This window comes from Lutzomyia longipalpis, chromosome 4 (genome assembly GCF_024334085.1).
Source record: "Lutzomyia longipalpis isolate SR_M1_2022 chromosome 4, ASM2433408v1".
NCBI classification, from domain to species: domain Eukaryota; kingdom Metazoa; phylum Arthropoda; class Insecta; order Diptera; family Psychodidae; genus Lutzomyia; species Lutzomyia longipalpis.
In genome coordinates, this window is record NC_074710.1 from 24,313,355 (window position 1) to 24,324,700 (window position 11,346).

An 11,346-nucleotide genomic window follows, 5' to 3' on the forward strand; every position below is an offset into this window, starting at 1 on the left:
TTATCAGTCCAATATTTAAAAAAAAATAACGACAATAAGTACAATTTATGCATTTCGAACGTTTCGAATTTATTTGCTGAAAGGACATAATGCACAATGTAAGAAATTCTCAAAAATTTAGAGTCAAAAAATAGGCGAGTAAGAATACTTTTATAATATTTTTAAACCTGATGAAATAGTTTAGAAAATAAAAATATCAGTGGTGTAGACAGAAAAGCTAGAAAGGATGTTTTGTTGTCTACTAAACACCTCTAAAGAACAGATAGATCAGGAATTTTTTTCTTTAAATGCTAACAAGAATTACTTGCTAAAAGACATTAAAAAAATGGAATTTTCAAACGTTATTAGAAGAAAACGTCAAACTTTAGAAATGTCAAGAGTTAGAAAAGAAACGTCAAACAAACGAAATAATAAAAGTTAGAGAAGATAAGTCAAGCATGAGAATTAAATCAAACGAAAAAAAACAAATATTTAGCGCTACAAATAAGAGGCACACTTTTAAAAAAAGAGAAATGTCAAACGTTAAAAAAAAGAACGTCAATCATTAGGATGAATGTCAAAAACAGAAAATGAATGTTAAATGTTTTTTAAAAAAAACTTTAGACGTAAGAAAAGTAAAATATTAGAATATCAAATGAAAGAAATGTTAAACGTTAGAAAAGAATCGATAGGCGTTAGATCTTGCATCAAATGTTAAAATAAGCAATTCTAGATCGTACGCGGTCTGTGTAGTACCTTAGAGTAAATATTAGTAGGTACCTTTTGTAGTTTTATGCACATAATTTTCACAACATTTAATCAAATTTCAGATTTCAAAGGATTCATGGCGGGTAAATAGAGTGATTAGTGATTTTTTTTAAAATAAATTATGGTGTCAAAAAATGAATTTAAAACAAGCAACAAAATAATCATCCAGTGAATAAGAAACTCTTCTTTTTGTGCTTAAAATTGAGTGAAATTAAAAAAAAAGCTCGTCACACCCGTGAAAAAAATTTCTGAATTTTCCGCCCAATAAATCAACAAACTTGGCGTGACAATGGAAGCGCCAAAAACTCCAGCTTCCCCATCATTGTCCGGTGGTGGCAGTGCCAGTGGTAAACTACGCCGGGCAAATCGTCCTCGAATTACCATCACAATCCCACCGCACCATCAGCAATTACCAATGCGGCACTCCCCCTACTACGGACCATCCACAGCTACCACCATACCACCCACAGCCTTGACCGGAGACGCCAACTTGAGGCGTCCATCGTTCTTCGATCCCTTCGGTATGGATCACCCGGCCAAGTATGGGGATTTCATGTCGAAGCAATTTGAAGGGATAAAGGATTTTACAAAATCCGGCCTTGGACATGGTGAGAAAGTTGCTCTGTGGGTGTATGAAAAGTTCAGCAGTTGGTCCAAGAAGTGGTTCACCCACATCTTCCTCGTCACAGTGATGCTACTCTACAGCCTGGCGGGTGCATCAATTTTTAAAGCCATTGAAGGTGAGTTGAATTAATAATCAGCGAAATAAAATTATACAGTAGGGCTTCGTAGAATAGCTTCAAAACTTATAGAACTATTGAAAATCATTTAATGGTAGTATTTTACAGTGATATAGCTAGGAAGGATGTTTGAGTATCAAAATACTGTAATATTTTAGGTCAAATGAAATTACTATATAGGCTAAATACTTACATGCAGATATTTTCAAATATTACAATAAATGTCAAACGTTAGAAAAAATGTCAAACATTAGAAAAGTCAAATGTTTGACATCTAAAAATCAATGTTTGAAACGTCACCCATTTTCGAAAAGAAATTTTAAATATTTTAAATATACCTACATACGTCAAAGTAAGTTAGAAAAAAACTTCAAGAATTTAATATTATAGAGAAGAAAAGTTTTAAAAAAAAACAAGATTCAACGTTAGAAAAAATACTTTGGTACATCATCTAAATTTCTAATCTAAAAAAAATCTAATAGAAATTGTTTATTGAGTCAGTTCGGTTACTATTGTAAAAAAAAATCGCAAGATCGCTTTGCGAATCCTTTACGTTAAAAAAGAAATGTCAAAGTCAAAAAAAAAACATCGAAATGTCTAAAATAAAGTCAAACTCTTTAAATAAAAAATGAAACGTTTTGTGTCAATGTTTTTAGGCAATGATAAATGGTAAAAAATAAACATCAAGCAATAGAAAAGATTAGAAAAATACCTGTGTGGATGTCAAAATGACGTCCGACTCAAAAGAAAAGAAAAGGAGAAAGTTAGAAAAACAAAGTCAAACATTAAAAAATTTTATTCAATGTCATTCGTTTGATAAGATATGTCAAAGATATGAAAATCTTAATATTGAGAAAAATTTAATAATATTAAAACCCGTAATACTGTGACAATTCTGTATTAGATGTTATATCCAATTAGCATTATCGTAATGTGACCATCCTTTAGGTAATTAATTTATGTATCAAAAATTTTCATTTTTAGATGTAAAAAAAAAATAAAATTTGATATGAAAAGTTCTGAAACTTTCCTATTTTTCTGAACTTTTTTTTCCATTAAAGGGACTCACGAAGAAAAACTCATAATGGACGTGAGAAAAGAGAGTTTCGCTGTTGCCAAGGCTATACGAGAGTTGACCTACAATGCACGTTTAACGCGAGTAAGAACCCCTTTTTCCTTTTAATTAATTAATTTTCAGGAAAATCCATTATTTTAAATGAAATTAAATTTCCAGGACCAAGAACAATGGGAAGATGCAATTGTGCAGAAATTGGATGATTTCCGTCAGAGTCTCTTTCAGTACTACAAGAATGGCTACAACAATTCTCCGGAGAAGGTTTGGTCCTTTTGGAATTCTGTCTTCTACTGTGGCACAATTTACACAACTATAGGTATGTTGTCATATCTTTTTTTCTTCTTCAAAAGTTTTTTTTTGTTGTTGGTGTAAATATTATATATATTTCAATGATTCATATTGTGTGATTTGGAATTAGTGAGACATACCAAATACTACGTCACAAAGAAGCTCATTTATACGCCGAAGACTCTCACTCTTTTGGTTGCGTGCCAAAATACTTCGATGACACTAAGAAGTGTTTCGCAATTTGGAATTTCAATTTTTTCCACTCATTCTGTTTTTTCTTGTTTACTAAAAATATAAGAAAATATATAACTTTGTGGATGGGAGGACTTTTTGTGCAGATTTGTGTTTTTATTCGAAAAAAAAAAGAAAACTTGGAGAAAGATGTATTGATGGTGCCAATAAATATCATATTGATTGAAGAAATTGAATATACTAAGCGAAGGAGGATGAGACTTAACTTTAAGATAAAATTACCTAAGCTTTCAAAATTCAATGTTTATTTTTTTTTTCATTTTTAAATAATCGTAAATTGTCACCTCATTATAATTTTAACCATGTTTTCAGTTTATCAAATGAAATTTAGTATTGAGATTGTTAAGGGTGGATAATATTTTTTTTTAAATGTTTTAGATGTTTCCTCCAACAATCCTACTACATACTTAATAGATTAGAAGTTGATATTAATTTAATTTTTCTATGGCGCCAAAAGTTAAAATTTTTTTAAAACATAAAGGTTGCATTTTAAAATGCATAAGTTATGCAGAAAAAAAATATCTACAAACTAAAATCACTGAGCAATGCCAACAAAGTTTATTTTAATAGGTACGTTAAACAAAGTTGTTTTAAAGTACTATGTCAATAAATTTTCCTATAAACATTAATTATCCTGAATTTATTATTCAACATCTCATCTTTCTTATCCCCCACACTCCTGCAACAAATATATTTCATGGAATTTCTTGCTATTTTAGCTCGCAAAGATAGTAACAAACCTTGCCAAAAATAATTAAATTTTATTGAATTGGATGGAATCTTTTCAATTTATAATTGAATTTTTATTAAAAAAAAAATATTATTTGTTATTTTTGAATCCTTTAAAAATGACTTTTTTATAACAATATAATTTTGTACATTTCATATTTTCCGAAGAAGGTGGGAAATAATTTGAACATGAAGGATAGAAGGAAAGAAGCTACGGAATAATTAGGTCTAAGAATCCCATCTCTAAAAAAAAACCTGGAAAGCGAAAAATATACGATTTTCACAATTTAAAAGGCATTTTAAAGTGAATTTTCATGTTTTTCTCATAAATCTGAATTTTTAACCCCTTAAGAATCAATGGAGCCTCTTTGTCCCTTAGGTAGTTTTTGAAAATGCCTAGTTTTAGCTAATTAATTTTTAGTGATCGAGAATGAATGCAGGACGATGTCTTTATGATCCATGAACATTTTGAGAACACAAAAGAACTTTCTCTATTTATATAGGACTCACAGAACTGGGAAAGACTTAAAACCGATAATTTCAAAGTTAGGAGTTTTTACCGAAAATATCTTATTTGAGCTTAAAGAAACCCCCAAAAATTATTTTGACGTCATTTCACTTGCTGAACGCGAAAGGGTTAATATTATTTTTTCGTTGACATATGGAGAAGTATAAAATGTTTTTTTTTGTCATGAACTCTTTCTAGAACAAATCCAGTAAAACTCTTTCTTATTTACCGATCCATGAATAATAATATATTCTCAGAATTTGGATAAAACTTTAAAGGATACTAATCTTTAATCCTATTCACCCCGAAAGTCCTTCTTTGTAAATTTAAATTACTCACAAAAACATCTAATATTCAAATATCTTTAATACAATTTAATTATTCAATAAATTGAAACTCAATTAATTAAGTTAATCGATTGAAGAAAGCGTTTAAAGAAAAATCATTACAATGTGTTTATGTGCCATCAATACTGGGTTACATCAATATTATAATGAATAAATACAGAGACAGTTTCACTTAAATGTTTTACAAACCAATGGCGATCGACGCTGCTATTTTTAATACAAATTGATTTGAATTTATATATTTTGGCAGAAAAAGTATTTTTAGCAAAATCATTTATTTGTGATTTCATTGATCATCCTTGGCAAAATATATGTAATCGGTATATAAGACAACATATTTTTATGCAAAATACTTGAGATGTGATCTAATAGGTAAAAGTTTCATTGAACTCCGCCATTCTACGGTTTGAGTCTTCATCACATTGAGCTTTTCCCGCTTTTTCTTTCACAAAATCAACGTCATCATTTTTGCTTTTATGACCTCATTGTAGGAGACTTGCGTACACTATTGGCTGTGTAAGATAGTAGCGACTAGAGCTTACAGTGCCGCACACAGTGTGAGGATCCAAAATTATACCAAAAATATGAGAATGATTTCCACACTATGTTTTATTTTTAGTCGATCGGGAGTTTTCGCGCAATGTCTGGTCCGGTGGCAAGAGAAAATTCTCTCCGTTGGGAAAATATGGCGAAATAATCGCAAAATCAGCGCAAAATGCAATTTTAGTGATTAAATCCTCCGTGATAGGCATTACAGGATCTTTCGGGATGTTCTGTGAATTCAATTAGTGGGTGAAAGTGCTAAAAAAAACTCTTTGAAAATGACCGATCGTGATGTGCCTTGTGTTGTGCGTAGGAGGAGAAAAATGAATCGCCAGCATTATGAGCAACTTGCTGAGGGTAGTCGCCTTGGGCACAAATGTTCCTCAGATGACGATGAAATGCCCGCAAAGGAGGAGGTCAAGGGTCACCGTGAGGCCCCACATCAAGGAAGTATATCTTCGTATCGATCGAAAATCTTGGGGCGTCGTGATCGTAAAGTGGCCAACACACGGAGTCAGAGTACATCGAGAGTTGATCCCATAAATAGCACGAATGAAGTTGCATCCCTCATGAGAACTGCCAGGAGGAGTCTTTCGTCACCTCGGTAAGAAATTTGCTTCTCTTCCTATAATTTTTACATTTTTATTTTTCAAATGATCATTTCTTGATGCTGCGTAGTTAGCTCAATTGTGAAAAAAATCACACATTTACACTACCCGCAAAAAGTTTCCTGTTTAGAGAAAATTGAAAATTTTTTAATGGAAAATTGAATTGACTTTTACTCTATTGGCGATGATACGATTTTAATGATTAGACTGGTTTTTTTTACAAGATAAATTCCTCACATTTAAAACAAACTGGCAAAATTTTTAAATCGATCAAATATTTTTTAAAAAGCTATTTTGCCCAACTTATGCGAGATATTTTTATTTTATCTTGTTTTATTTATCCCAGTCAAAATGCAAGAGATTTAATTAAAAAGTTTTAAAGTTTTTAAAAATTAAGTTATCATTTACTATTATTTATTTAATCAACCAAACTCCCGAATACATCATGTTTTAAAATTAGTATTAAAAAATCCGGTTTTGTTCACTCGGAAACTTTTTAATGGTAGTGTTAGATTGTACAGGTAGGAAAATAGTGCAAAATTAAATCTAAAAATGAGTAAATAATGAAAATACCAACTATTCTTGATAGTGTCGTAAAAAGCTCTTAAAGATATATTGCAGCAATTCTGAGCATTAAAAAATATTAAATAAATGAATTTTGGCACGAAATTCGCTCAAGAAAAAATTAAAAATACTTTGTTCCCTTTCCAATTCTCGAAGAAACTAAAATATCGTGAAAAATTCTAAATTAAAATTCCCATTTTAGGCACAAAGACGATGAGATGACCATTAGTCCAAATGGAGATGGAAGAAGTCCCCAAAGAACAGATTCATTATCAATCACCACTGGAAAATCCACATCATCAAGTAAAGTTCAGGAAAATCTGAAAAAATTCGAAGAGGAACGAAAACGTCTTGAGAAGGAAAGGCGCAAATTTGAGCAGGAAAAGCACGATATGGATCGTTTGAGGGTGAGACGTCTCGAAGAATTTGATCGTAGACGCATCACCGAGGGGTACAACACCTTTAAATCCCAAATACCCCGTCTCAATGCTAAAAGGGGATCCGATGAGAAGCAGAGTCTTATTGAGAATTTCAACAGAGCCCAGAAGTTGTCGAATGAGAATAAAGTTGAAGAGAAACCGGAGAGGTTGCTTGAGAAATCCCCATCACCGCGGACAGTTGAAGAGAAGGAAGAGAAACGATCACAAACCCCCCAGAGATCGGCATCCTTGCGTGAGCCCAATAGGAAGGCATCCATTGAACCGGCAGACTTTGAATCATCAACAGTTTCATGCTCCACCACTGAGGAAGATGTTGGGGATGAGACTGAAGATGATCCAAGAAGTGCTGCGAGAAATAGATTTTCAAGTAAAAAGCCAAAAGGAGATTTAGCCCCTAATGGGGTTCACGAGGTCGCGCCAAAAGACAAAGATTCACCGGAAGTGAAGAATAAAATTCCCACCGGTAGGAAATTAGCAATGAAGGAGTTGTGGAAGGAATTTAAACTAGCCAAGAGGGATGAACTTGAGAAGATGCGACTCCTTCGCAATCGATGCTTCTCCAATTTGATAATTTTAATAATTTTCTGTGGAATTGGTGGGATTATTTTCCGCTTCGTGGAGGGAGCTTTTGAGAATTTCTACAAATGTGGCGTGAAGCGCGTTAAAAGGGATTTTGTCGATCAACTCTGGCTTTCTAGTCACAGTCTAAGGTCTTTTTTTGTCATATTTTTTTTATTATTTATATTTTTTTTAATTATCACAATTTGATAAATTCTTTTTAATTTTTTTTTATTCCATTTTAAAATAACAATAAAATAAACATCTCCAGAGAGGAAGATTGGAAGGCATTGGCACGTTCTCGTTTACGGAAATTCGAAGAGGAACTCCATATGGCCCATGAAGCCGGAATGACGAGCTATAGTGGTCAGAAAGCTTGGTCCTTTCTCAATGGGTGGGCGTACTGTTTAACCGTTGTTACAACAATTGGTAATGGAATCCTTGAAGAACTCTTTATTTTATTTTTAATTTTCTTCCAAGAAAATCTCAAATTTTTCTCTTTTTTCTATTAACTTTTATTTTTCTTTTTCTTGATAGGATACGGACATATTTCACCAACAACCACAACAGGAAGGGCCATAACAATAGTTTATGCCGTCATTGGAATCCCAATTTTCCTTATTCTACTCGCAGATTTTGGCAAACTCTTCACGAGGGGTATTAAGTTTCTTTGGTCATACGTTCGACGACTCTACTACACGGGATCATGTCGGAAAGTGAGGAAACAAGCACAAGTTCAGGTAAATTATTTTAATCAGTCCAATTGAAATTTAAACCAAATATCTTGTTAGATTCTCTTAAAAGGGCGCGAATGTTTGGTAATTTTCATAAAATAACTTTTCGATCTAAAGCTAGATTTATTTATTATTTATTTTATTTATAAAGGGGGAGCCATCATAACTGATGATTCCCCTGTAAAGCTAGATAGAAAGCTTTTTTTTTTAGAGAGGTCCCTTTTTATTTGAAGGTCCTTTTTAAAAAGAGGCTATTGAGGATGTTGAGGATAAATACCTGAGATTGACACAGGATAGAATCAATTTGTGCCCAGACCGTGAAGGGCTGGAGAGTTGTCCGGGAATCGCCAGTACCTGAAATTGACACAGGATAGATTAATGAGCCCTCGGGCACGTAGGCCAAAAAAAATTGTTGAAGTAAAGGTTATTTTGATTGCCCAGTGTGTGGCAAGGAAAATGAGTATTTGAGCAGTGGACTGTAGGGACTTTTTTGTGCATTTAAATTTTTCTTCGCAATCAATTTTATTCCATTCACCACGAATCACGTATTTTGACAAGAAGGAAATTTTCGGCCACGTCATCGATGAAACATTTTTCGCAAAACATTTTTGAGGCGTGCGCCGTACATTTTTAACATGCGGCGTCAACAGAGGCCTCTTTTTTAGAGGGGGTCCTTTTTTCAAGAGAGGGCTCTTCATTATTTTAATCTTGACCAACCTACATATTCAACTTATAAATAAACTTCCATAAGAATTATTTTCAGTTAATTTTCTGACATTTAATTTACACAGAAAAGTTAGGTTATATTTTTTTATTTTAATGTTTTTCAGGACATGATGCGTGGGATCAACATGGCGTACGAAATTGCCACATTTAGGCGTCCAAGTGCATTCGCAAAGGACGAGGAGGATGGAAAGGGCGTACAGGATGGGACTACAACAACGGGGCTGCACCTGTCCCCATCGCAACAGGACATTGGTACACCTCAGACTCCAATGCCGTCCGAAATTGAGATTGACGACGAATTTAATCTGCCCATCTCTTTGGCCTTCTTCATCCTCATCACATACATCCTCATTGGGGCCAGCATCTACAGCATGTGGGAGGAGTGGTCCTTCTTTGAGTCCTTCTACTTTGTCTTCATCTCCATGTCAACCATTGGTTTTGGGGATTTTGTACCGAATCACCCCATGTACATGATGGCAAGCATTGTCTACTTAATGTTCGGCCTTTCCCTCACATCGATGTGCATCAATGTGGTCCAAGTGAAGCTCAGCGATAGCTTTAAGCATGCCAGCGCGAAAATTGGTGCGACCATTGGGCTCAAAATGGCCGAAGAGGCTTCCCTGAAAAACTCCCAAAATGGATCCCCCGTTGACCTAGCCTCTGTTCATTCACTGCACTCTACAAGCCCAAAAATTGAAATTAGCGGTACGGATACGCAATCAGCGGCAGATAGTTGAAAATATCAGACAATATTTAACCTAGATCTATCTATCTATCTATTGGATAAAGTTAAGAATTTGCTGATAGAATTTGGTAGGAATGAAAAAATAAGATATTCTTTTTACCTATTTTAGTGAATGATGAAATACTATTTTTTATAAAGAACAACTTACAAAATATTGCAGGAATTTTTTCACTTGACATTTAGAAATTGTACATATAAAAAAAACTATTTTATTTATTATTTTAACATGTTTTCACAATATATATTTTTGTGTTGAAAATATGAATATGGGTGGGCAAAGGCCATATAATTTGTTTCGAATTGTACTATAAATTTTTCTAATTTATTTATTTATAAAGAGTTATTATCAATGTAAATTAATTTTCCTTTATGCTTAGCTAGGATTGAAAGTTAGAGTCTCCTTATTGCCAAAGAATGGAATATTTATATTGAAACTTTTAATTATATAAATTTATACCTATCATACTCTTATACTTCATCCCTAAACTCTTACTTATAATAATCTAGTTAAAAGAACTTTTGCCTTATACCTGTTCTTTTTGAAGATTGAATTTTAGGATATTATAGTAGAATTTTTCTTTGAGTAGGGGAGAGCGGGGCTAATAAAGTCACTTGAGGGTTTGAAAAAAGCCTAAAATATCATATTTCCTAGCTAGACAGAACAAAATGATCTGAGAAAGAGTTATGGGGCAGTAAATCTCCTAAAGAAATGAGCTATACATTACGCTTTATCTATTTGGGAAATATGATATTTTGAGCTTTTTCTAAACCCTTAAGTGACTTTTTTAACCCCGGTCTCCCCTACCGTCATGTAGAATAATTTACGTAATTTATCTTGTTTTTAAGTTTCATTATCTATTTTTTTTTTATTTCAATTGTATTCCTGTGCCTGTATACCTACATTTAAAATATATATACATATAAATTAAAAAAAAAATAATCAATCAAATTCGTTGACTATCCCTAAAAATTTTATCTAAATACTTCCCTACTATATGCTTCCAAGAATTTTATTTTTTTTATTGAGATCTAGAAAAATTATTTCACCTGCAAGAAAAAAATCATTTAAAAATGACAAAAATTTATAAGAAAAAAAAATTAAAAACTTACAAAGTATCTCCATGTGACGGTAGAAAAGAAATGATTTTATATAATAGTTTTAATAGCTAAATAGATTATTGTATTATAAACAATTTAGCTTTGTAGATAGACCTCTTAAATTCTCATTTATACGATTATTTAAACTTATATAAGTAATATTATGTTTTTAAAATCAGCTCTTTCCCTTTATTAATTAATTATTAGATTTATTATTATATTTTTGCAATAAAATACAAATTGTGTAAATTCGGAATGATTTCATGAATAAATTGATAAGAAATTCGAGTTTTTCATTGACCGATGAATAAACTCCTTTTGAAAAGGAAACGCCAAGCGTAGGAAAAAGAACGTCAAACATTAGAAATCAAACTTCAAACGTTAGAAATAAAACGTGAAATGGTGAAAAGAAACGTAAAACAAAATAAAAGATACGTGGACAACATAGATTAAGAAAAAAATGGTATAAAATAAAAATCAATATTCTTAAATTTGTTACCATTTTGAAGCCCATTTAATGCTCTTTTTGCTCCCATAACTTCTACATTTAAAGTTTTATCAGTTTTATACCGGATTGAAAAAGGCCGTAAGAGGTCCGAATTGGGCCACGTTCCCCTGATAATCGATAAAATTACATTAACTGG

The 11,346-nt window shown here is 32.4% G+C and overlaps 2 protein-coding genes across 2 annotated transcripts; both read left to right on the plus strand.

The window, feature by feature from the left end:
- The first annotated feature begins 843 nt into the window (after positions 1 to 843).
- Positions 844 to 4,551, plus strand: LOC129795272 (uncharacterized). The gene is made up of 5 exons (XM_055836358.1): positions 844 to 1,487; positions 2,549 to 2,646; positions 2,722 to 2,878; positions 2,981 to 3,079; positions 4,538 to 4,551. Exons 1-5 carry the CDS (start codon positions 1,037 to 1,039, stop codon positions 4,549 to 4,551), a joined length of 819 nt encoding a protein of 272 aa, XP_055692333.1. The 5' UTR covers positions 844 to 1,036.
- Positions 4,552 to 5,316: 765 nt separating this feature from the next.
- LOC129794995 (uncharacterized) lies at positions 5,317 to 10,988 on the plus strand. The gene is made up of 5 exons (XM_055835988.1): positions 5,317 to 5,833; positions 6,604 to 7,551; positions 7,671 to 7,828; positions 7,937 to 8,139; positions 8,964 to 10,988. Exons 1-5 carry the CDS (start codon positions 5,508 to 5,510, stop codon positions 9,594 to 9,596), a joined length of 2,268 nt encoding a protein of 755 aa, XP_055691963.1. The 5' UTR covers positions 5,317 to 5,507; the 3' UTR covers positions 9,597 to 10,988.
- Positions 10,989 to 11,346: the final 358 nt, after the last annotated feature.

What these genes read in the sequence shown, in the direction of transcription:
- LOC129795272 (XM_055836358.1), top strand. Translation starts at nt 1,037, where the DNA reads ATGGAAGCGCCAAAAACTCCAGCTTCCCCATCATTGTCCGGTGGTGGC. An exon ending in AATTTTTAAAGCCATTGAAG is followed by an intron (nt 1,488 to 2,548) that starts GTGAGTTGAATT and finishes TTTCCATTAAAG; the next exon opens with GGACTCACGAAGAAAAACTC. An exon ending in ACAATGCACGTTTAACGCGA is followed by an intron (nt 2,647 to 2,721) that starts GTAAGAACCCCT and finishes TTAAATTTCCAG; the next exon opens with GACCAAGAACAATGGGAAGA.
- LOC129794995 (XM_055835988.1), top strand. Translation starts at nt 5,508, where the DNA reads ATGACCGATCGTGATGTGCCTTGTGTTGTGCGTAGGAGGAGAAAAATG. An exon ending in AGGAGTCTTTCGTCACCTCG is followed by an intron (nt 5,834 to 6,603) that starts GTAAGAAATTTG and finishes TTCCCATTTTAG; the next exon opens with GCACAAAGACGATGAGATGA. An exon ending in AACCGTTGTTACAACAATTG is followed by an intron (nt 7,829 to 7,936) that starts GTAATGGAATCC and finishes TTTTCTTGATAG; the next exon opens with GATACGGACATATTTCACCA.